The sequence below is a fragment of the Oncorhynchus kisutch genome, linkage group LG15 (assembly GCF_002021735.2).
Source record: "Oncorhynchus kisutch isolate 150728-3 linkage group LG15, Okis_V2, whole genome shotgun sequence".
In the NCBI taxonomy this organism is placed as follows: domain Eukaryota; kingdom Metazoa; phylum Chordata; class Actinopteri; order Salmoniformes; family Salmonidae; genus Oncorhynchus; species Oncorhynchus kisutch.
This window is the reverse complement of record NC_034188.2, coordinates 1,272,506-1,298,566: the sequence shown is the minus strand read 5'-3', so window position 1 is coordinate 1,298,566 and position 26,061 is coordinate 1,272,506. Positions and strand designations below refer to the sequence as shown.

At 45.0% G+C, this 26,061-nt stretch overlaps 2 protein-coding genes across 3 annotated transcripts; one reads left to right on the top strand and one right to left on the bottom strand.

Annotated features, from left to right (window-relative positions):
* Positions 1-480: 480 nt before the first annotated feature.
* irg1l (immunoresponsive gene 1, like) lies at positions 481-10,313 on the bottom strand. The gene is made up of 6 exons (XM_031789461.1): positions 10,165-10,313; positions 8,189-8,246; positions 6,736-6,923; positions 6,414-6,506; positions 2,760-2,965; positions 481-2,174 (listed from the first exon to the last, which is right to left on the bottom strand). The coding sequence occupies exons 1-6, from the start codon at positions 10,180-10,182 to the stop codon at positions 1,229-1,231; spliced, it is 1,509 nt and encodes a 502-aa protein (XP_031645321.1). The 5' UTR covers positions 10,183-10,313; the 3' UTR covers positions 481-1,228.
* Positions 10,314-10,743: 430 nt separating this feature from the next.
* LOC109885899 (uncharacterized) lies at positions 10,744-24,716 on the top strand. 2 transcript variants are annotated; one of them, XM_031789459.1, is made up of 10 exons: positions 10,744-10,845; positions 13,762-13,939; positions 14,508-16,070; positions 17,252-17,344; positions 18,730-18,834; positions 19,281-19,390; positions 19,565-19,922; positions 20,312-20,477; positions 22,902-22,996; positions 23,275-24,716. In XM_031789459.1, the coding sequence occupies exons 2-10, from the start codon at positions 13,783-13,785 to the stop codon at positions 23,358-23,360; spliced, it is 2,733 nt and encodes a 910-aa protein (XP_031645319.1). In that variant the 5' UTR covers positions 10,744-10,845; positions 13,762-13,782; the 3' UTR covers positions 23,361-24,716. The 2 variants fall into 2 exon arrangements, with proteins under 2 accessions (XP_031645319.1, XP_031645320.1); XM_031789460.1 differs by lacking the exon at positions 18,730-18,834.
* Positions 24,717-26,061: the final 1,345 nt, after the last annotated feature.

Here is a 26,061-nt window from a genome sequence, read left to right as displayed (position 1 = left end):
TATGTGTTATTATTGTATATATATTTATATAGTATCTATGTGTTATTATTGTATATATATTTATATAGTATCTATGTGTTATTATTGTATATATATTTATATAGTATCTATGTGTTATTATTGTATATATATTTATATAGTATCTATGTGTTAATATTGTATATATATTTATATAGTATCTATGTGTTATTATTGTATATATATTTATATAGTATCTATGCGTTAATATTTATATATATAGTATCTATGTGTTAATATTGGGTATGTATATATGTGTGTTATTATTGTATGTATATATATATAGTATCTATGTGTTATTATTGTATATATATTTATATAGTATCTATGCATGAATATTTATATATATATATATAGTATCTATGTGTTGTTTTTGTCAGGTAACATTCCCATGTTATTGTTAGCTTCTGTTCTTCTGATTCAGTGAGGTAAATGAGAAGGATAAACAGATCAAGGCTGTAATTAGTTGAATATAATTATTTAATGAAGATTCAAGTATAGAATCATAATATACATGTTTGGTAGAATACAAGACTGTTCAACAAAATAGAAAATAAACTTCATAATAAAATCATATGTACATACACGTCCATCCTTCAAATGAATTGTTGTTATTGTCAACATCCACTCAGGACTGTAGAGATATGTTGTCAAGGAAACACAGGGACCCTAATCGGGGTCATATAAACGGATACAACAAAATATACTGTACTTAATCATTTAGTTTTGATTGTTCATATAATTTAATGTACAGCTAAAGTGAATCACCTATAGACTCTCCCTCTTCCCTCACATTAGAAGTAGATTCTTCATTTTAACTTCATTGATGTTTGATTCTTTAAATAATTTACTTGTCTCTTCCCTCACATTGGAACTAGATTCTTCATTGTAACTCAGCTCACAATGTAAAGTGTTAACATGATATTGTAAAAGGCAGAAACAACAACTGGTCAGGAGTACTGTGACGTGATGTGTGTCATGCCTGTAGCTCTGTGTGTGACCCATGTAGCTCTGTGTATGATCCCTGTAGCTCTGTGTGTGATCCCTGTAGCTCTGTGTGTGACCCCTGTAGCTCTGTGTGTGACCCCTGTAGCTCTGTGTATGTTCCCTGTAGCTCTGTGTGTGACCCCTGTAGCTCTGTGTGTGACCCCTGTAGCTCTGTGTGTGATCCCTGTAGCTCTGTGTGTGACCCCTGTAGCTCTGTGTGTGATCACTGTAGCTGCTCCAGCAGAGGACAGCAGTCCTCCAGTCGGTCTAGTCCCTCTACTGCCTCTATCAGACCCTCCACCTTCTCTCTGGGAAGGACCGCCCCAGCGTTGCTACGGAACTTCTTCCTCAGGCTCTCATTGGTCAAAGGGTTACGCCAGTGACCATAAAAAGTATCACAGCGTCCGTTCAGGACGTCCCCGCCCACCAGCGTCACCTGCACCTCGCCGTACATGCGGTCAAAGTTAGCGGGGTTGTCATGGGGATGCTCGACGTGGACACGCCCCAGCAGGGAGTAGAGGTCGGGGCGCTGCAGTGCTTCCTGGGAGAATGAGTCCACGGTGACCTCTCCATCCAGCAGGGCAGAGCAGGCGTTGAACTGGAAGGAGTGTCTGGCCTCATGCTCCGACTCCGGGAACGGACGATCAATGTACTTGGAGCGGGGAACCCTGAGCAGGATTTCCTGGACCTGACCTACGACCCCTGACCCCTGACCACTCCCCCCTGACCCCTGCTCCCCCAGCAGCAGTTTGTGTACGGCGGCAGCAGCGTCGGCCACCCAGTGCATCCCCAGGTGGGCCGGGAACCTCTTAAACCCTATATCCTGGTTCTCTAGGAGGAACTGCAACCCCTCTTCCTCTGGGGAGGCCAAAGGTTGTGGGGCGTAGTCCTCGTAGAAGGCGCTGAACCCTGCGACCCCGGCGGTGTCATCCAGGACCCTGGGTGAGGCCTCCAGACCTCTAGAGGCCAGTAGAGCCGCCTCAAGCCCCAGCCTCGCTGCGTTGCCGATGTGGAGGGGTTTGGACTGGGTGGCGGCGTTAGCCATGGGGGCTCCTGATAGGCTGGCAGCGATGGCCAGGGCGTGGCTACACTGGGAGTGTTCCAGAGAGAGGAGGCGGGCACAGGCTGCTGCACTACCCAGAGTACCCACAACAGTAGGGGGGTGGAACCTGGAGGGAGAGGGGGGTGGAGGGAGAGAGAGGTCAGATGTTAAGGAAGAACAACAGTAGGGGGGTGGAACCTGGAGGGAGAGGGGGGGGGCAGTTGTTAAGGAAGCACAACAGTAGGGGGGTGGAACCTGGAGGGGGGGGGGGGGGGGGGGCAGATGTTAAGGAAGAACAACAGTAGGGGGGTGGAACCTGGTGGGAGAAGGGGGGTGGTGGTGGGGGGGGGGTCAGTTGTTAAGGAAGCACAACACTCAACAAGGTTCTGATGTTACCTTCCTCCTGTCTCTAAAGTGTACACTCCAAGGTTCTGATGTAACTTTCCTCTGGTCTCTGAAGTGTACACTCCAAGGTTCTGTTGTTACCTTCCCCCTGTCTCTAAAGTGTACACTCCAAGGTTCTGATGTTACCTTCCTCTGGTCTCTGAAGTGTACACTCCAAGGTTCTTATGTTACCGATCTCACCTCTTGGGGATGTTGTGGGTTAGTGTCGGGGTTAGGTTTAGGGGTCAGGGGTCAGAGTCCTTACCTCTTGGGGATGTGGTGGGTTAGTGTCAGGGTTAGGTTAGGGGTCAGGGGTCAGAGTCCTTACCTCTTGGGGATGTTGTGAGCCTCGTTGGAGAATCTCATCAGTCGTCCCTGGATCTCTATACCCACATTGAACGCAAGCAGGAAGTCCCGCCCACTAGGCTTGCTGTTACTGGGCAGCATATCGCTGACCGCCAGCAGGGCAGGAAGGACTGCCCCTGACGGGTGAGTGGCAGGGTGCCAGGTGTCATCAAAGTCCATGGAGTGGGCCTGGAGAACAGACACACAACAAACACAGTTAGCCTGAATAACAAACACAGTTAGCCTGGAGAACAGACACACAACAAACACAGTTAGCCTGAATAACAAACACAGTTAGCCTGGAGAACAGACACACAACAAACACAGTTAGCCTGAATAACAAACACAGTTAGCCTGGACAACAGACACAGTTAGCCTGAATAACAAACACAGTTAGCCTGGACAACAGACACAGTTAGCCTGGAGAACAGACACACAACAAACACAGTTAGCCTGGAGAACAAACACAGAATAAAGACACCTGTTATTAACACAGTGGTTGATGGTAAATGTGTCATCACTAATCCAAGGAAGACAGCTGGTTAACCACACCAGACAGTAAACAGTCAGAGAGTTATCTGGTGTAATAACTGGCAGAGTGACTGTGTAGTGACTGTAGAGACCCAGGAATATAATAACGGTAGCAGGTCTGTCAGAGTGACTGTGTAGTGACTGTAGAGACCCAGGAATATAATAACAGTAGCAGGTCCGTCAGAGTGACTGTGTCGTGACTGTAGAGACCCGGGAATATAATAACAGTAGCAGGTCTGTCAGAGTGACTGTGTAGTGACCCAGGAATATAGTAACGGTAGCAGGTCTGTCAGAGTGACTGTGTAGTGACTGGGGAGACCCAGGAATATAATAACGGTAGCAGGTCTGTCAGAGTGACTGTGTAGTGACTGTAGAGACCCAGGAATATAATAACGGTAGCAGGTCTGTCAGAGTGCCTGTGTAGTGACTGTGTCATGAATATCTCTTTATGTATCCCACAGAGAGAGACTCTAAGTTAAGCATGTTATTGGGCACAGAGGGTAGATTGTTTTAACAACAAGGACTTCCCCTCAGCATGTACTTCAGCCAGTCCACTCTGCTGGACTCCACCCTATTGACATATCCAGCTTGTTTTGGACATCAGGCCTCTAATCTCTGTTCAAGTTCTGTTTTAGTTCTGAGCTCTGCCAAGGGTGGAGCTCAATGATCTTACCATGACAAGATGACGATCTGCCTGTCAGCTCTCTGATATTTTTACCTCTCTGCCGTCTGTGTCTGTCTGTCTCTAACGCTCAGACAGAGCAGGGAAACCCTGGAGAGGTGAGGTGAGGCCAGGGTTTTCATGGCTGGCTGCTGTGTGCATTATCACCATCCTTACCGTCTGGCTGAAGTACTGCCATGGCATTAGAGCACTGTACCCTTATGGTTAATGTTCAACCTGACCTATATACTCATTGTTTCAGATATGATCATTTATATTTTGTGTTAAAATGAAGAAAATTAGATGTGCCTCATTTGCGTAAGTATTCAGGCCCCTTGACCTTTTTCCACATAAATATATCTACTCAACATGTGTCTGTTCAGATCTAGTGTAAATATATCTACTCACTGTGTGTCTGTTCATATCTAGTGTAAATATATCTACTCACTGTGTGTCTGTTCAGATCTAGTGTAAATATATCTACTCAACGTGTGTCTGTTCAGATCTAGTGTAAATATATCTACTCAACATGTGTCTGATCAGATCTAGTGTAAATATATCTACTCACTGTGTTGTATTGTAATACAGTGCATTTGGAAAGTATTCAGGCCCCTTGACCTTTTTCCACATTTTGTTACGTTGCAGCCTTATTCTAAAATGGATTAAATCGTTTTTTCACTCTCATCAATCTACACACAATACCCCATAATGACATCACAACACCCCATAATGACATCACAATACCCCATAATGACATCCCAATACCCCATAATGACATCCCAAAACCCAATAATGACATCACAAAACCCCATAATGACATCACAACACCCCATAATGACATCACAATACCCCATAATGACATCCCAATACCCCATAATGACATCACAATACCCCATAATGACATCACAACACCCCATAATGACATCACAATACCCCATAATGACAACACAATACCCCTTACTGACATCACAATACCCCATTAAGACATCACAATACCCCATAATGACAACACAATACCCCATAATGACATCACAATACCCCATTAAGACATCACAATACCCCATAATGACAAATCAAAAACAGGCAGAATTTATTAAAAAAATACTGAAATATCCCATTTACATAAGTATTCAGACCTTTTACTTAGTACTTTGTTGAAGAACCTCTGGAAGCGATTACAGCCTTGAGTCTTCTTGGGTATGATGCTACACCTGTATTTGGGGAGTTTCTCCCATTCCTCTCTGCATATTCTCTCAAGCTCTGTCAGGTTGGATGGGGAGCATCGCTGCACATCTATTTTCAGGTCTCTCCAGAGATGGTTCATTGGGTTCAAGTCCGGGCTCTTGCTGGTCCACTCAAGGACTTGTCCCAAAGCCACTCCTGCATTGTCTTGACTGTGTGATTAGGGTCATTGTCCTGTTGGAAGATGAACCATTGCCCCAGTTTGAGGTCTTGAGCACTCTGGATCAGGTTTTCATCACGGATCTCTGTACTTCGCTCCCTTTATCTTTGCCTCGATCCTGACTAGTCTCTCAGCCTCTGCCGATGAAAAACATCCCCACAGCATGATGCTGCCACCACCATGCTTCACCGTAAAGATGGTGCCAGGTTTCCTCCAGACGTGACATTCAGGCCAAAGAGTTCAATCTTGGTAAGCAGGCAACATCATATTTTTGATGTGCACAGATAGTCACTAGGGGGACATTCGATGTTCCCGTTAAGTCATACATCATCAGATGGCAATAGGCTAGATGTGTTCCCCCCATGTAGCTACAGCTCAAACACAGAACAAATGGAAGCTTACCTTGGAAGATGTTTGCTGTTTGGTGAAAACTTGTAAAATGAACATTTTGAATCTCGGGGCTGGTGATCAATAACGGAAGGTCACAGGCAGACAAATAAGACATCCTCATGATCTGTGGAGTCCCGGCTTCCGGTGTATTACGTGTTTATTTCCTTTATGCTTCACAACGCTAACCGGAATGTAGGTAGCAGCCATCTTGAAATAAGGTCATCGGCTCATTCTGTTCTTATAAATTCGTATGCCCATATATGGTAGTAAGTCATACCAGATATTTGGCGGCATTGATCAATAGCCAAGATACTCAGCTTTCCGCAGACACCTTGCTTCTGCAGAGAGGGGCTACCGTTCTCATACCAGATTGAATTTAATAAAAACATTCAAATACAGTCCCCAAATTTGGGTACTTCACATTTAAGAGGTTTTAAGTGACAAGTGGATTTTGCACCCCTCAAACACAGGAAATAGAGGGCTGAAAATGACAGATCCTCCGGTGGGCGGCGCATGCTAGTATATCTACTCAACGTGTGTCTGTTCAGATCTAGTGTAAATATATCTACTCAACATGTGTCTGTTCAGATCTAGTGTAAATATATCTATTCAACGTGTGTCTGTTCAGATCTAGTGTAAATATATCTACTCACAGCCACTCCGTTGACGAAGGCAGCCAGGGTTGGGGAGAGTCTGGTTCCTCTGCGTCCGTACACACTGCTGATGTCATCAGGACCGTACATGTGCTGCAGAGACAGTAGGGGGGCGTTAGACAGACAGAGGATAGACAGTAGGGGGGCGTTAGAGAGACAGACAGACAATCAGAGGCAGACAGACAGACAGACAGAGGATAGACAGTAGGGGGCATTAGAGAGACAGACAGACAATCTGACAGGCATACAGACAGACAGAGGATAGACAGTAACATTAAACATTCTAACCAATGGACAATAAAGTTGTCTTCTGTTCTCTCACCTGACAGTGTTGCAGGGCCAGCTGGAAGACATGTGTGGTGCTGCCCAGTAGTCCCACTCCGATGGAGTCTAGGACCATCCTCTTACTGCGGTGGAGCACGGTGGGGGTCAGCTGGTGGGGCTGGACACCCTGGATGAACCTGCCAAAACTGACTGTCACACTGTCCTCTGAGGCTGGATGATCTACCACTGGAGGGGTGAAGGAGGAGGAGGAGAGGGGAGGAGGAGGAGGAGGAGAAGGAGGAGAAGAGGAGAGGAGGAGGAGGAGGAGGAGAGGAGGAGGAGGAGGAGAGGAGGAGATGGGAGGAGGAGAGGGGGAGGAGGAGGAGGAGAGGAGGAGATGGGAGGAGGAGAGGGGAGGAGGAGGAGGAGGAGAGGAGGAGAGGAGGAGGAGGAGGAGGAGAAGGAGGAGGAGAGGAGCAGGAGAGGGGAGGAGGAGGAGGAGGAGGAGGAGGAGAGGAGGAGGAAAGGAGGAGGAGAGGAGGAGGAGAGAAGAGGATGAGAGGAGGAGAAGGAGAGGGGGAGGAGAGAAGAGGATGAGAGGAGAGGAGGAGGAGAGAAGAGGATGAGAGGAGAGGAGGAGGAGAGGAGGAGGAGGAGAGGAGGATATGGAGGAGGAGAAGGAGAGGGAGAGGAGGAGGAGAGGAGGAGAGAAGAGGAGGAGAGGAGAGAAGGAGGAGGAGAGGAGGAGGAGGAGGAGCAGGAGAGAAGAGGATGAGAGGAGAGGAGGAGGAGAGGAGGAGGAGGAGAGGAGGATATGGAGGAGGAGAAGGAGAGGGGGAGGAGGAGGAGGAGGAGAGGAGGAGAGGAGGAGAGAAGAGGAGGAGAGGAGAGGAGGAGGAGGAGGAGAGGAGGAGGAGGAGGAGCAGGAGAGGGGTTGAAGAGGGGAGAAGGAGGAGGAGGAGGAGGAGAGGAGGAGAGGAGGAGGAGGAGGAGGACGAGAGGAGGAGGAGAGGAGGAGGACGACGAGAGGAGGAGGAGCGGTGGAGAGGATAGGAGAGGGGTTGAAGAGGAGAGGGGAGAAGAAGAGAGACGAGGAAAGAAGTCAGGAATGTTTTAAACCTCCCCAGTATGTTCCAAGCTCAGTTTACTGATGTCTGAACTGAGACAAGAGGAGAGGTTGGTATAGAACCAACACAGCCTGTATCTAGGAAGGTCTACGATAGCCTAGTTCTATGTTAGTATAGAGCCGACCAACAGCCTCTATATATATACTATATATACTGTCAGAAAAACACTGAGCACAGAAGTAGCTTAATGTGTTAAATTGAGAGAGAGAGAGAGAGAGAGAGAGAGAGAGAGAGAGAGAGAGAGAGGGAGAGGGAGAGAGAGAGAGAGAGAGAGAGAGAGAGAGAGAGAGAGAGAGAGAGAGAGAGAGAGAGAGAGAGAGAGAGAGAGAGAGAGAGAGAGAGAGAGAGAGAGAGAGAGAGAGATCAAGCTGAGCTGTTACTGACCATCCAGGGCTGACTGGTGGAGTCGTCTCAGCGTAACAGACGCAGGTCTGAAGGATCTCTGAGAAACACAGACAGAAATCAAACCACAGCTTACAGCTTACTGTTGCATATGAGTTACTGAATGACAGGTTCACAGTGTGAATCAAAACATGAAACATTGATGTAGGCTCTCTTCCTTGGTTACTAAGGCTCAATACTATGCCAGATACTGAGCCAGAGGGTAACAATACTATGCCAGATACTGAGCCAGAGGGTAACAATACTATGCCAGATACTGAGCCAGAGGGTAACAATACTATGCCAGATACTGAGCCAGAGGGTTACAATACTAGCAACACAACATGGTAGCAACCCAACATGGTAGCAGCACAACATGGTAGAACCACAACATGGTAGATGTTTCACATGGTAGCATTGCAACATGGTAGCAACACAACATGGTAGCAAAACAACATGGTAGCAGCACAACATGGTAGAACCACAACATAGTAGAAGTTTCACATGGTAGCAGTACAACATGGTAGCAACACAACATGGTAGCAACACAACATGGTAGCAGAACAACATGGCAGCAGCTCAACATGGCAGCAGATCAACATGGTAGCAACACAACATGGCAGCAGAACAACATGGTAGCAGAACAACATGGTAGGACCACAACATGGTAGCAGAGCAACATGGTATAAATGCAACATGGAAGCAACACAACATGGTAGCAACACAACATAGTAGCATCACCACATGGTAGCAACACACCATGGTAGTACAACACCATGGAAGCAACACAACATGGTAGCAACACAACATAGTAGCATTACCACATGGTAGCAGCACAACATGGAAGCAACACAACATGGTAGCAGCACAACATGGAAGCAACACAACATAACATGGTAGCAGCACAACATGGTAGCAGCACAACATGGAAGCAACACAACATAACATGGTAGCTGCACAACATGGTAGCAGCACAACATGGAAGCAACACAACATGGTAGCAGCACAACATGGTAGAATTACAACATGGTATCAGCACAACATTGTAACAGCACAACATGGCAGCACAACATTGTACAAGCACAACAGCACAACATGGTAGCAGCACAACAGCAAGACATGGTAGCAGAGCAACATGGTATCAGAAAAACATTGTAACAGCACAACACGGTGGCAACACAACATAGTAGCAGCATAAAATGGTAGCAGCACAACATGGTTAAAGCTCAACATGCCACAGACAGGTTTCTAGGTCTCTAACCTCTAACCTCTACTAATGTACTGACAGGTTTCTAGTTATCTAACCCCTAACTTCTATTAATGTACTGACAGGTTTCTAGGTCTCTAACCTCTAACCTCTAACCTCTACTAATGTACAGACAGGTTTCTAGTTATCTAACCCCTAACTTCTACTAATGTACTGACAGGTTTCTAGGTCTCTAACCTCTAACCTCTACTAATGTACTGACAGGTTTCTAGGTCTCTAACCTCTAACCTCTAACCTCTACTAATGTACAGACAGGTTTCTAGTTATCTAACCCCTAACTTCTACTAATGTACTGACAGGTTTCTAGGTCTCTAACCTCTAACCTCTACTAATGTACTGACAGGTTTCTAGGTCTCTAACCCCTAACTTCTACTAATGTACAGACAGGTTTCTAGGTCTCTAACCTCTAACCTCTAACCTCTAACTTCTACTAATATACTGACAGGTTTCTAGGTCTCTAACCTCTAATCTCTACTAATGTACAGACAGGTTTCTAGGTCTCTAACCTCTAATCTCTACTAATGTACTGACAGGTTTCTAGGTCTCTAACCTCTAACCTCTACTAATGTACAGACAGGTTTCTAGGTCTCTAACACAATGAGGCAGTTGAACAGAAAGAGACCTATACATTTCAAACTAAATAACTTAATATAAGTCTCATATACTGTAGGTTATGCCTGGTGACCATATTGACCACATGACTGAGTCTTACCTGTACTTTGGAGAGCATGTCTGTCTGTCTGTCTTCACTCTCTCTGTTGTTCAACTCTTCCTTGGTTGTCTGTCTGTCTGTCTGTCTGTCTGTCTGTCTGTCTGTCTGTCTGTCTGTCTGTCTGTCTGTCTGTCTGTCTGTCTGTCTGTCTTCACTCTCTCTGTTGTTCAACTCTTCCTTGGTTGTCTGTCTGTCTGTCTGTTTTTGATCTCTTCTCTCTGTTTCTCCTCTCTCTTCTTTGTCAGCGTGGGATCGATGGATGGGTGGATGATGTAGCGTAGGTAGGGAGGATGCAGGTTGTCTCTCAGGTGAGCTCTGCCTGTCTTATATACTGCAGAATGGACAAAAGGTCTGAACTGATAGACAACAGGGAGAGGGGCAGGAACTTCCAAAACACCACCTCTAATCCAATCACAAGCTGAGATTTTTCCTCCTCATCATCATCATCAGAAGGAAGTAATTGACTTCTTAGGTAAGGTATGATGTCACCACTCAAGGGTGGGACCAGGGGAACTCCAGAAACTCCTCCCACCCTGAAGACAGGATATTTCTGGTGATAAACATCAACATTCCTCCAGAGCATCAGATTAACAGCCTTTCTCTCTCTCTCTCCGTCCCAGCATCACCTCTTCTCTCTCTCAGCCTGACAATCATCAGTATCACCATCTTAACCACCGCCAGGTAAAAACTCTGTCTTACTTGTCACTGAATAATCTGTCCATCTGTTCCCTCTGTAAATGCACTGTATAGGCTAGTTTCAGATCAAACAATATATTATATTAAAACATTCATGGCACCATTAGAAATAACATGTATTTGATGTAAATATGAATGTTAAAGAAAGTTAAAAACAGCTTTTAGCACCGTGGAGAAGTTGTCTGACAAGTTAGCAGGGACTCAGTGGAGAAATGGTAAAATGGTGAGAGAGAGAGATGAGGACAGGAGAGCAGAGTGGAGGGTGTAGAGTGAGAGTGCAGAGTGCAGAGTGCAGAGTGCAGAGTGCAGAGTGGAGAGTGGAGAGTGGAGAGTGTAGAGTGGAGAGTGGAGAGTGTAGAGTGGAAAGTGGAGAGTGGAGAGTGGAGAGTGGAGAGTGGAGAGTGGAGAGTGAGAGCGAGTGTGAGTGAGAGAGAGTGAGAGAAAGTGAGAGAGAGAAAGAGAGAGGTCTGATATTAGTAGAAGACCTCTACTAAACTAAAACAGTCCTCAACTTAATAATATACTTGATGTTTGACAGTCTAACAGATATACAGTATGACAGTCTAACAGATATACAGTATGACAGTCTAACAGATATACAGTATGACAGTCTAACAGATATACAGTATGACAGTCTAACAGATATACAGTATGACAGTCTAACAGATATACAGTATGACAGTCTAACAGATATACAGTATGACAGTCTAACAGATATACAGTATGACAGTCTAACAGATATACAGTATGACAGTCTAACAGATATACAGTATGACAGGTTACAGATATACAGTATGACAGTTTAACAGATATACAGTATGACAGTCTAACAGATATACAGTATGACAGGTTACAGATATACAGTATGACAGTCTAACAGATATACAGTATGACAGTCTAACAGATATACAGTATGACAGTCTAACAGATATACAGTATGACAGTTTAACAGATATACAGTATGACAGTCTAACAGATATACAGTATGACAGTTTAACAGATATACAGTATGACAGTCTAACAGATATACAGTATGACAGTCTAACAGATATACAGTATGACAGTCTAACAGATATACAGTATGACAGTCTAACAGATATACAGTATGACAGTCTAACAGATATACAGTATGACAGTTTATCAGATATACAGTATGACAGTCTAACAGATATACAGTATGACAGTCTAACAGATATACAGTATGACAGTCTAACAGATATACAGTATGACAGTCTAACAGATATACAGTATGACAGTCTAACAGATATACAGTATGACAGTTTAACAGATATACAGTATGACAGTCTAACAGATATACAGTATGACAGTCTAACAGATATACAGTATGACAGTCTAACAGATATACAGTATGACAGTTTAACAGATATACAGTATGACAGTCTAACAGATATACAGTATGACAGTCTAACAGATATACAGTATGACAGTCTAACAGATATACAGTATGACAGTCTAACAGATATACAGTATGACAGTCTAACAGATATACAGTATGACAGTCTAACAGATATACAGTATGACAGTCTAACAGATATTCTGTTATAATTCCTAAATGTTTTCTCATAATAAGTGTAGTTTGCTGTGTTCCATCTAGAGGGAGCTGTGATCTTTATGTTCACTGATAAATAACATGAAGTATTGAGATAAATCTTGCCTGCTTCGTATCCAGGAAGTCTGTCAGACTAGGACTGCTGAGATAGGATCAGTTAACATGAAGAATATCTGTCTCTGTCTGTCTGTCTGTCTAATGATTGTCTGTCTGTCTGTCTAATGATTGTCTATCTGTCTCTCTAATGCCACCCTACTGTCTATCCTCTATCTATCTGTCTGTCTGTCTGTCTGTCTGTCTGTCTGTCTGTCTGTCTGTCTGTCTGTCTGTCTGTCTGTCTGTCTGTCTGTCTGTCTGTCTGTCTGTCTGTCTGTCTGTCTGTCTGTCTGTCTGTCTGTCTCTCTAATGCCCCCCTACTGTCTATCCTCTGTCTGTCTGCCTGCCTGTCTGATTGTCTGTCTGTCTCTCTAATGCCCCCCTACTGTCTATCCTCTGCCTGCCTGTCTGATTGTCTGTCTGTCTCTCTAATGCCCCCCTACTGTCTATCCTCTGCCTGCCTGTCTGATTGTCTGTCTGTCTCTCTAATGCCCACCTACTGTCTATCCTCTGCCTGCCTGTCTGATTGTCTGTCTGTCTCTCTAATGCCCCCCTACTGTCTATCCTCTGCCTGCCTGTCTGATTGTCTGTCTGTCTCTCTAATGCCCACCTACTGTCTATCCTCTGCCTGCCTGTCTGATTGTCTGTCTGTCTCTCTAATGCCCACCTACTGTCTATCCTCTGTCTGTCTGTCTGTCTGTCTGTCTGTCTGTCGAGGATGTGTCATCTCTCCAGTCAACAAAACATTTATCCTTCATGATGGCCTGGCTCGGTGATATCATCAGCTCTCCAAATATATCTTCAGGTTTATTATCCAAAACACATTTATACCAGAAACACATTTATACTTTACTTCCATTCCACAGGATATATAAAAGAGCAAATATTAGGTTTAAGTGTATAGCTAGAGGAAGGCTTAGCTAGTCTCAGCCCTGGGTTGGAGGAGCGTGTTGACAGACAGACAAGCCAAACACACCAGCTAGTCTGCATCCTAAATGGCCCCCTCCTCCCTATATACTGTAGTGCACTACCTTTGACCAGGTTCCTCATAGGAAAGAGGGAGTCAAGGGGGGCTCAGTCTACAACCTTGTGGTTAAACATTTGACCTAAGGCTGGAATAAAGGCCTAGTGAATAACGTCTATTTTTATCATTCAGCCGTCTCTCTCACTCTTTCTTTATTTTCCAGTTGTCTCTCTCATGTTGACATGATATTAGGATCTTCTCTGTTTTACAGCTGTAGCTAAACCACTGCGCCATGGCAACCCTGGATGGTTTTCCCGCCAGTTTCTATGGGGAGCCGGGGGTGTTGGGTATGTTGGCCAATGGGATCAGTGCGTTCCTGGTTCTACTGCAGAACTTCAACACAGCTAGAACCGGAGTATCTGCCGAGGGGGTGGAGAACATTCTGGCAGGTACGCTAATCAATCCATCCATCACGATCGCTTTCACAATGACTTTCACAATGACTAACCCTACTCTTTTCCCTGTTCACAATGACTAACCCTACTCTTTTCCCTGTTCACAATGACTAACCCTACTCTTTTGCCTGTTCACAATGACTAACCCTACTCTTTTCCCTGTTCACAATGACTAACCCTACTCTTTTCCCTATTCTTGATGTGTTGTGTGGTTGTTCATCATCATTGTGTTGTGTTTCAGGTGTTGTTCATCATCATTGTGTTGTGTTTCAGGTGTTGTTCATCATCATTGTGTTGTGTTTCAGGTGGTTGTTCAACATCACTGTGTTGTGTTTCAGGTGTTGTTCATCATCATTGTGTTGTGTTTCAGGTGTTGTTCATCATCACTGTGTTGTGTTTCAGGTGTTGTTCAACATCATTGTGTTGTGTTTCAGGTGTTGTTCATCATCATTGTGTTGTGTTTCAGGTGTTGTTCATCATCACTGTGTTGTGTTTCAGGTGTTGTTCATCATCATTGTGTTGTGTTGCAGGTGTTGTTCATCATCATTGTGTTGTGTTGCAGGTGTTCATCTCATCCTGATAGGTGGAGTGTGTCAGCTGATTGCCGGCCTCCTGTCGTTCCGTAAATACGACCACCTGAGTGGCACCGCCTTCATTGGCTATGCAGCTCTCTGGGGCAGCTATGGTGCCACACGCATCTTCCTGGGTGCATCCCAACCAATCACAACTAACCTGACCATGTCACATGACCTGATGAGTAACACGACCCCGCTCACTACCCTCACGACCAACCTATCAGTGTCGGCTGAACTCTGGAACAGCACCTCGCAGAGTCCTGATTGGCTGTCTCTCCTGCTCATCCCCCAGTCTGCCATCGCGGGATTGGTCCCCTACATCCTTCTATCCTTCCTATTGGCCTTCTGCTCTGCCACGGTAAACGTCATCATGCCCTTTGTGTTTGGTGCCATCACGCTGACCCTGCTGTTTGAGGCTGTGGCGGTGGGCGTGTCCTCGGCCTGGCCACTGGTCGTCTCTGGCATTCTAGAACTCCTCATCCTCCTTTTCGCCGTGTACGGCAGCGCCGCCCTGTTGGTGAAAGGTCTGGCGCAGCGCTATGTCCTCAAGGGGTTCGGCACGCCCCTGTTCAACGTGCTCCTGCTGGGGACCAACAGCCCTGCGGCCAGCGCCCAGAGCCTGGGGCAGGAGAAGAAGAAGAACACCAAGTACGCTGAACCTCAGGCGCTCTTCTTCTTCTGTGACACGGTGTCTCCCTTCATCATGTTGTTCTACAGCTTTGGATACGGCACGTCCTTCTCCCTGGGTGCTGTGTGGGTCTCCATCATCTCTGCTGCTCAACTCCTCTCTAGCTACTACGCTCACCTGCGGCAAGATGGCTACCTGGTCACCAAGGCCGGCCTGCATGCCACCTACTGGCTTACCAAGGCGTGGGAGGAGTTTGTGTTGTCGGCTGTGATCGTGTCGGAGCCGGAGAGAGAGGTGGCTACTGGGAGACAGGCGATGGTTGGTGATTGGTTCTTCGTGGCGGTGGCGCTCCTCCTCCTAGTTGTCAGTCTGAGTAATGACACCCTGGAGGTTACCCATAATGCTCTGTTCCTGCTGCTGTCCGTATCCACGGTCCCCCAGATCCCCCTCCATGGGTACTATGTGTTCTTCGGGGTGTCCTGTTCCCTGTTCACCTCCGTTTCGCTCTACGGGACATTTTGCCGCCTGATCAACTCCATCGCTGAGAAGAGTCTGATCCCGGTGGGTCCTCAGCCCATCTCCTCCGACCGTCTACACTCCTTCCTGTCCTGCTTTCGCTCCCCGTGGAAACTCCAGGGGGCGCTGCCTTCATCATCATCAGCATCCTCCCCGACCAATCAGATCCCTGACGCTCTGTTCTACCTGACCAATGGCGTGGCCGCTCTCTCGGCGCTCCACGCGGCCTCATCCAGTCAGAGCGTGTCCTTCCTGCGACTGAGTGTTCCCTGGGTTCTGGTATCTGGAGCGGTGGTACAGGGGTTCGTCAGCAGGCTGCAGGTCAGAGGAGGACAGAGGTTTGGCTCCGTCATCCCATCCTTCTACCTGTCTGTCTGGGCCACCTGGACATGGTATCGCTTCGCAGGTATGTGGATGACTTCAAGCTAACACTAACCAATCCTAACTGGAGTTAACTTTTTGCATAACTAGGAAAAGCCCCATAAAAATTCAGACTCCAGCCAACCAAGCCATAGAATGTACATTGGTAAGCAGTACCAATGTACCAAGTCTGCAACCAACAGGACCCTGAAACGCTTCTACCTCTTCTACCCTGTATATACAGCCATGTTATTACCCGATGCCCTGTATATACAGCCATGTTATTATCTGATACTCTGTATATATAGCCAGGTTATTATCTGATACCCCGTATATATAGCCATGTTATTATCTGATACCTTGTATATATAGCCATGTTATTATCTGATACCCTGTATATATAGCCATGTTATTATCTGATACCATGTATATATAGCCATGTTATTATCTGATACCCCGTATATATAGCCATGTTATTATTTGATACCCCGTATATATAGCCATGTTATTATCTGATACCTTGTATATATAGCCATGTTATTATCTGATACCCTGTATATATAGCCATGTTATTATCTGATACCCTGTATATATAGCCATGTTATTATCTGATACCCTGTATATATAGCCATGTTATTATCTGATACCCTGTATATATAGCCATGTTATTATCTGATACCCCGTATATATAGCCATGTTATTATTTGATACCCTGTATATATAGCCATGTTATTATCTGATACCCTGTATATATAGCCATGTTATTATCTGATACCCTGTATATATAGCCATGTTATTATCTGATACCCTGTATATATAGCCATGTTATTATCTGATACCCCGTATATATAGCCATGTTATTATCTGATACCCTGTATATATAGCCATGTTATTACCTCGTACCCTGTTGTTGTTGTTGATGTTGTTGTTGATATTGATGTTGTTGATGTTGTTGTTAATGTTATTTTAGTTGTTGCTGTTGCTGTTGTTGTTGTTGTTGTTGATGTTGTTGATGTGGTTGATGTTGTTGTTGTTGTTAATTTTATTGATGTTGTTGCTGTTGTTGATCTTATTGTTGTTGCTGTTGATGTGCTTGTTGTTAATGTTGTTGTTCGTGTTGTTGATGTTGTTGTTGATGTTGTTGATGTGGTTGTTGATGTTGTTGTTGTTGCTGTCTCCATGCTCTGTTGCCTGTTTCAGTAAAACATCTCTGTGTTCTTTTCTCAGGCCCCTTGCTGCAGATCTCTCCAGTAGGATCCTATGGGTTTACAGCTGGAGCCATCGCTTTCCTGGTCATCAACGCTTTCCTCATGCTCATCGGTCAGTCTTTCCATGAAATCACCTATATCTACCTCTTCTCCTGCTGCAATACAGAGGGAGAGAAGGGGTTTTCCCTAATGTCATTCTATTCCCTACACAGCCCCATAGGCCCTGGTCTATAGTAGTGCACTATATAGAGAATAGGGCCCTGGTCTAAAGTAGTGCACTATATAGAGAATAGGGCCCTGGTCTATAGTAGTGCACTATATAGAGAATAGGGCCCTGGTCTAAAGTAGTACAACTATATAGGGAATAGGTCCTGGTCTAAAGTAGTGCACTATATAGGGAATAGGCCCTGGTCTAAAGTAGTGCACTATATAGGGAATAGGTCCTGGTCTAAAGTAGTACAACTATATAGGGAATAGGTCCTGGTCTAAAGTAGTACAACTATATAGGGAATAGGTCCTGGTCTAAAGTAGTGCACTATATAGGGAATAGGCCCTGGTCTAAAGTAGTGCACTATATAGGGAATAGGTCCTGGTCTAAAGTAGTACAACTATATAGGGAATAGGTCCTGGTCTAAAGTAGTACAACTATATAGGGAATAGGTCCTGGTCTAAAGTAGTACAACTATATAGGGAATAGGCCCTGGTCTATCGTAGTACACTATATAGAGAATAGGCCCTGGTCTAAAGTAGTACACTATATAGAGAATAGGTCCTGGTCTAAAGTAGTGCACTATATAGGGAATAGGGCCCTGGTCTAAAGTAGTGCACTATATAGGGAATAGGTCCTGGTCTAAAGTAGTGCACTATATAGGGAATAGGGCACTGGTCTATAGTAGTGCACTATATAGGGAATAGGTCCTGGTCTAAAGTAGTGCACTATATAGGGAATAGGTCCTGGTCTAAAGTAGTGCACTATATAGGGAATAGGGCACTGGTCTATAGTAGTGCACTATATAGGGAATAGGTCCTGGTCTAAAGTAGTGCACTATATAGGGAATAGGGCACTGGTCTATAGTAGTGCACTATATAGAGAATAGGCCCTGGTCTATAGTACTGCACTATATAGGGAATAGGGCACTGGTCTATAGTAGTGCCCTATATAGGGAATAGGGCACTGGTCTAAAGTAGTGTCCACTCCATGGTAACCTGGTCCTAACCCTCTCCATGGTAACCTGCTCCTAAACCTCTCCATGGTAACCTGGTCCTAACCCTCTCCATGGTAACCTGGTCCTAACCCTCTCCATGGTAACCTGGTCCTAACCCTCTCCATGGTAACCTGGTCCTAACCCTCTCCATGGTAACCTGGTCCTAACCCTCTCCATGGTAACCTGGTCCTAACCCTCTCCATGGTAACCTTGTCCTAACCCTCTCCATGGTAACCTGGTCCTAACCTTCTCCATGGTAACCTGGTCCTAACCCTCTCCATGTCCCCTCCAGCTGCATATGGTAACCTGGTCCTCTTGTCTCTGACTGTGGTCATGGAGATTGTTCTGGTGTGTTTCCTCCTGTCCACTCTGCAACAGCTCCCCTACCAGCTGGAGAGTAAGTGACCTGCTTTTCACCTCCCTACACTGACAGGACTCACATTCTACATAAACGGGGGGAGAACGGCTCATAATAATGGCCAGAACGGAGCAAATGGAATGGCATCAACCACCTTGAAACGATGTGTTTGATGTATTTGCTACCATTCCACTGATTCTGTTCCAGTCAATAGAACAAGCCTAATGACAAGGCCTCATTTCTCCCCAATGAAGGTTCCACCAACCTATTGTGATATACAGTAAGGCTGAAACCCAAAACCAACACTTGGCCATCTGCCCTTTATGGAGTGGTTGAAGTGTTGGGTTTGTGATTCAGACAGTGTTATGTGGTATCCATCAATACGGTTGCTGCTCAAACAGTAACTGTAAAATGTACACATTATTTTGCAATCTAGATGTCAGCTGTGTTACTGTTCTAACACATTTCTGGCGTTGTTCTTGTAGTTGCCATGCTAGCTGTGTTCTCTGTCATCTGTCTATATGGAACACTGGCATCACTGGTCAACTGTACCTTCCGTCAGAGTGTGATGCCCATGGGGCCTCCACTGGTTAAGGTGAGAACAAGGCACTATTCCATTCTGTTGCTTTCCACTGGATGAGCTGACAAGTAGAATGGAGTGGGTTCATGTGTTTCATGACATTTTATTCTACTTTTCTCCAATCCAGTTCATTCCTTTTCTATTGTGTTCCATATCGTGTGTCTCTCTCCCTGTGTTGTTGTGTCTCAGGATGTGAATCAGCAGCAGAAGTCCTCCGCTGCTCTGCCTTGTCCCGTGGCAGACTCCAGACTGACCAGCGGTCTTCTGAAGATCTCCAGACTGCTGGACGACGGGGGGGTCTGTGGAATCCCCACCGATACGGTCTACGCCCTGGCCGCATCCTGCAAGAACCCTCAGGCCATCGAGAACATCTACAACATTAAGGACCGTCCAGCAGAGAAGCCCATCTGTATCTGTATCTCTAGTGTGGAGCAGCTGGTGGCAGCCAAGCCCCCATTCAGCTCTCTACTCTGGGAATTCATGAGGAACGTCTACCCTGGAGGGATCAGCTGCATCGTCAGCAAGGGAGACTGGCTACTCAGACTGGGTAAGGGGTGAGGAGGGGGAGGAGAGGGGAGGAGGAGGGTGGCTTCAAAACCTTATTTAACTAAGCAAGTCAGTTAAGAACAAATTCTTATTTTCAATGACGGCCTAGGAACAGTGGGTTAACTGCCTGTTCAGATGCAGAATGACAGATTTGTACCTTGTCAGCTCAGGGGTTTGAACTTGCAACCTTCAGGTTACTAGTCCAACGCTCTAACCACTAGGCTACCCTGCCGGGTTACATTGGATTAGAGTTAGGGATACTCTCAGAAATGGTTTGATAACAGCATGCCTGACTTCAACTTATTGAAACAACATATTATTTGGTTTCTTTATTCTATATTGTGAGCGATCATTCGATTGATGTTCTAATTGTTTACCTATGTTGTCCAGGTGTGGGTCCGGCCTACGACCGCGTGGGGACCAATGATAGCATCATGATCCGAGTCCCTGACCACACCGTCACAGGACACCTGTGTGACATCACTGGACCACTTGCCATCACCTCAGCCAATCCCAGTGGAGAACCCGACAGCACGCACCACGACATGGTCATCAGGTAAAGTCCTATCATAACACTCACCTGTACCCACCAGTACCCACCTCTACCCACCTGTACTCGCCTGTTCTCACCTCTACCCACCTGTACTCGCCTGTTCTCACCTGTGCCCAACAGTACCCACCTCTACCCACCTGTACTCGCCTGTTCTCACCTCTACCCACCTGTACTCGCCTGTTCTCACCTGTACCCACCTGTACTCACCTGTACTCACCTGTTCTCACCTCTACCCACCTGTACTCGCCTGTTCTCACCTGTACCCACCTGTACTCACCTGTACTCACCTGTTCTCACCTGTACCCACCTGTACTCGCCTGTTCTCAGCTGTACCCACCTGTACTCACCTGTACTCACCTGTACCCACCTGTACCCACCTGTACTCGCCTGTTGTCACCTGTACCCACCTGTACCCACCTTTACTCACCTGTTCTCACCTCTACCCACCTGTACTCGCCTGTTCTCACCTGTACCCACCTGTACTCACCTGTACTCACCTGTTCTCACCTGTACCCGCCTGTACTCGCCTGTTCTCACCTGTACCCACCTGTACTCACCTGTACTCACCTGTTCTCACCTGTACCCGCCTGTACTCGCCTGTTCTCACCTGTGCCCACCTGTACCCACCTGTACTCGCCTGTTCTCACCTGTACCCACCTGTACTCGCCTTTTCTCACCTCTACCCACCTGTACCCACCTGTACCCGCCTGTTCTCACCTCTACCCACCTGTACCCACCTGTACTCACCTGTACTCACCTGTACCCACCTGTACTCACCTGTACTCACCTGTACCCACCTGTACCCACCTGTACTCGCCTGTACTCACCTGTACTCACCTGTACCCACCTGTACCCTGTACTCACCTATACTTAAGCACTTAAGCCTGTTGGTATGCTATGCTGCCTTCATCAGATAGTTTGAACAGCTATGCTCCCTTCATGCTGATCGTGATACTGAAAGTGATGTCAGTACTGAAGTATTTTATATCTTGGATTGCTGGTTGTATTGTAAACTGGTCTGATATTTCCTGTCAGACTGGTTTCATATCAGTCAGCCTGCTGTGTAAATATCCAGTTCTACTAATATATCTGTGTTAATCAGCTGGCTGTAGGGTCATGATGAATAGTTTCCATTGGTGGTAGGTGCCGTTTAAGAATAGTGAGGACGATTATTTTTCTAAGAGCATGGCGTTAATTCTATTACAGCATATTGAATGACTGGAATTCATTATTCCATTCACCCAGTTCAATGTAACAGTGATTGGTTTAGGCTACTACATGATACTCTAATTGTCCCTCTACCCATCATGAGGTTGCTACAACCTAGCCTACGAATGAACTTTTACAACGCAGGTGCACAGGTCTTGTAATCAAGGTGACAGACAGTGACACATTCAATACCGCCTTTCACACTATTGCCTGCATCTAGCTGATCTAGTGTGGAATCATTTGTACAAACAAAATCAAATCAAATCAAATGATATTTGTCACATGCGCCAAATACACAGGTGTAGTAGACCTTACAGTGAAATGCTGAATACAACAGGTGTAGTAGACCTTACAGTGAAATGCTGAATACAACAGGTGTAGTAGACCTCACAGTGAAATGCTGAATACAACAGGTGTAGTAGACCTTACAGTGAAATGCTGAATACAACAGGTGTAGTAGACCTTACAGTGAAATGCTGCATACAACAGGTGTAGTAGGCCTTACAGTGAAATGCTGAATACAACAGGTGTAGTAGACCTTACAGTGAAATGCTGAATACAACAGGTGTAGTAGACCTTACAGTGAAATGCTGAATACAACAGGTGTAGTAGACCTCACAGTGAAATGCTGAATACAACAGGTGTAGTAGACCTTACAGTGAAATGCTGAATACAACAGGTTATATATAGTTTGGGTACCGGTACAGAGTCAATGTGGAGGCTATATACAGGGTATTACAGTACTGAGTCAATGTGGAGACTATATACAGGGTATTACGGTACAGAGTCAATGTGGAGGCTATATACAGGGGGTACCGGTACAGAGTCAATGTGGAGGCTATATACAGGGTATTACGGTACAGAGTCAATGTGGAGGCTATATACAGGGTATTACGGTACAGAGTCAATGTGGAGGCTATATACAGGGTATTACGGTACTGAGTCAATGTGGAGGCTATATACTGGGTATTACAGTACAGAGTCAATGTGGAGACTATTTACAGGGTATTACGGTACAGAGTCAATGTGGAGGCTATATACAGGGGGTACCGGTACAGAGTCAATATACAAGGTGTAAACCTAACCTGAACCTGAACCTACTTTGACACTGTCTATCTCTACGTGTATCCTGGTCGGCTGGGCCAATCTAAACCTAACCTAAACCTAAACCTGAACCTGAACCTACTCTGACACTGTCTGTCTCTATGTGTATCCTAGTCGGCTGGGCCATAAGATCCAGGGGGTTCTGTGTGACGGGGATTCCAACGAGATCGTAGCCTCAACAGTGGTGAACTGCCTCAAGATAGATGAAGGTATGATGTTACAGAACAGAAGCACACTACAATAACTAATTACTAACCTCTTAGGTTGTGTTGTCCTGTCTTGGGATGGAACATTCTGGAAACTTTCCCCAAATTCCCAGGCTTTCCAGAAATACAGGTTGAAAGATTCCTGGATTTCAAAGAATCCTCTGACCAGGATTTCTGGAAAACCTGGGAAAGTTACCGGGACATTGCAACCCTCGTCCCACCCTATGATTCATTGTGTGTCAGGGATCACTCAGTCACTATTGTGTTTCCTCCTCCTCCAGGCACGATTAGTATCGTGAGGGAAGGCTGCGTCCCGGCTGTGAAGGTCCGACAGATCTTTGAGAGGGTGAAGACCAGTATGTTGTGAGGAGGACCCTTCCCTCTGTCCCTCTATCCTCTCTTCCATCCAGCTCCCCTCCCCATTCTCTCCCTCCATCCTCTGTTGACCAATGACGACACTCAGATCAGATACTGGACCCACCCACCTCAGGCCACCATCCAATGTGTCTCTCAAACATGTTGAGGAACAGTTGTTACATATTTATTCTGTATGTTGTCGATGTAATCATATATAAATATGTGCATTTTAGATTCGATTTTAGGATTATAAGTATGTTTTGTTTTGTTCTGTATGATTTGATTATGTAAAATGAAGTGGTAACAGAAATTATACTCCAATGATGTAGTACTCTAAATGAGGGATTAATGAAGGATGATGTAGTGCTCTAAATGAGGGATTAATGAAGGATGATGTAGTACTCTAAATGAGGGATTAATGAAGGATGATGTAGTTCTCTAAATTAGGGATTAATGAAGGATGATGTAGTACTCTAAATGAGGGATTAATGAAGGATGATGTAGTACTCTAAATGAGGGATTAATGAAGGATGATGTAGTTCTCTAAATTAGGGATTAATGAAGGATGATGTAGTACTCTAAATGAGGGATTAATGAAGGATGATGTAGTACTCTAAATGAGGGATTAATGAAGGATGATGTAGTTCTCTAAATGAGGGATTAATGAAGGATGATGTAGTTCTCTAAATGAGGGATTAATGAAGGATGATGTAGTACTCTAAATGAGGGATTAATGAAGGATGATGTAGTGCTCTAAATGAGGGATTAATGAAGGATGATGTAGTGCTCTAAATGAGGGATTAATGAAGGATGATGTAGTTCTCTAAATGAGGGATTAATGAAGGATGATGTAGTGCTCTAAATGAGGGATTAATGAAGGATGATGTAGTGCTCTAAATGAGGGATTAATGAAGGATGATGTAGTGCTCTAAATGAGGGATTAATGAAGGATGATGTAGTGCTCCAAATGAGGGATTAATGAAGGATGATGTAGTTCTCTAAATGAGGGATTAATGAAGGATGATGTAGTGCTCTAAATGAGGGATTAATGAAGGATGATGTAGTGCTCTAAATGAGGGATTAATGAAGGATGATGTATGTGAATGTACAATGCTGGTATAAATTAATAATACATTATTGTGAAGTTTAACTGGGATATATATGTGGTATATGTGTATATATATGGTTTAATATGGGAGATTGACGCAGGCCAAATGCATACATGCAAAATTGAAAAGCATTATTTGCTTTGGCAATTTACTGCAATAGATCCATGTACATAGTGAAGTTATACTTTTAAAAAAACAGTTGTAGATCCATGTATATAGTAAAGTTATACTTTCAGAATAAAACTCTAAAAATTAAATATACTTATTTCTCTCTTATTTCGCTCTGTAACCAACATTTCAGATCATCAAATCAAATGTTATTTTCCACGTGCCAAATACAGCAGGGGTAGACTTTACCATGAAATGCTGACTTACGAGCCCTTAACCAACGGTGAAGTTAAAAAGTAAGACACATATTTGCTAAATTAAAAAAAAGAAAGACAATGAAAACAATAATGAGGCTATAAACAGGAAGTAGCAGGTAATAACATGGCTATATACAGGGAGTATCAGGTAGTAACATGGCTATAAACAGGGAGTACCAGGTAATAACATGGCTATATACAGGGAGTACCAGGTAATGACATGGCTATATACAGGGAGTACCAGGTAATAACATGGTTATATACAGGAAGTACCAGGTAATAACATGGCTATATACAGGGAGTACCAGGTAATGACATGGCTATATACAGGGAGTACCAGGTAATAACATGGTTATATACAGGAAGTACCAGGTAATAGCATGGCTATATATAGGAAGTACCAGGTAATAACATGGCTATATACAGGAAGTACCAGGTAATAACATGGCTATATACTGGGAGTACCAGGTAGTTGAGGTAACATGTACCATATGTAGGGGTTAAAGTGTCTAGTCAATCAGGATAGATAATAAACAGAGTAACAGCAGCGTATGTGAAGAGTGTGTGTGAGTGTGGCGTCAATATGCAAGTGTGCTTGTTTTGCATGTGAGAGAATATGTAGTGTAGTACGTGTGATTGTGTGGGTAGAGGCTAGTGAGTGTGTGGGTAGAGCCTAGTGAGTGTGTGGGTAGAGACTAGTGAGTGTGTGGGTAGAGGCATAGTGAGTGTGTGGGTAGAGTCTAGTGAGTGTGTGGGTAGAGACTAGTGAGTGTGTGGGTAGAGTCTAGTGAGTGTGTGGGTAGAGTCTAGTGAGTGTGTGGGTAGAGTCTAGTGAGTATGTGGGCAGAGTCTAGTCAGTGTGTGGGTAGAGACTAGTCAGTGTGTGGGTAGAGTCTAGTCAGTGTGTGGGTAGAAACTAGACAGTGTGTGGGTAGAGTCTAATCAGTGTGTGGGTAGAGTCTAGTGAGTGTGTGGTTAGAGTCTAGTCAGTGTGTGGGTAGAGACTAGTGAGTGTGTGGGTAGGTAGAGTCTAGTCAGTGTGTTGGTAGAGACTAGTCAGTGTGTGGGTAGAGTGAGTGTGTGGGTAGATTCTAGGGAGTGTGTGGGTAGAGACTAGTGAGTGTGTGGGTAGAGTCTAGTCAGTGTGTTGGTAGAGACTAGTCAGTGTGTGGGTAGAGTCTAGTCAGTGTGTGGGTAGAGTCTAGTCAGTGTGTGGGTAGAGTCAGTGTGTGGGTAG

Coding starts and splice junctions, on each gene's coding strand:
- LOC109885899 (XM_031789459.1), top strand. CDS start 13,783: ATGGCAACCCTGGATGGTTTTCCCGCCAGTTTCTATGGGGAGCCGGGG. Junction 17,345..18,729: donor CGCTTTCCTCATGCTCATCG/GTCAGTCTTTCC, acceptor TGTCCCCTCCAG/CTGCATATGGTAACCTGGTC. Junction 22,997..23,274: donor CTGCCTCAAGATAGATGAAG/GTATGATGTTAC, acceptor CTCCTCCTCCAG/GCACGATTAGTATCGTGAGG.
- irg1l (XM_031789461.1), bottom strand. Junction 6,507..6,735: donor TGGCCCTGCAACACTGTCAG/GTGAGAGAACAG, acceptor CTGTCTCTGCAG/CACATGTACGGTCCTGATGA. Junction 2,175..2,759: donor GCTCACAACATCCCCAAGAG/GTAAGGACTCTG, acceptor CTCTCCCTCCAG/GTTCCACCCCCCTACTGTTG.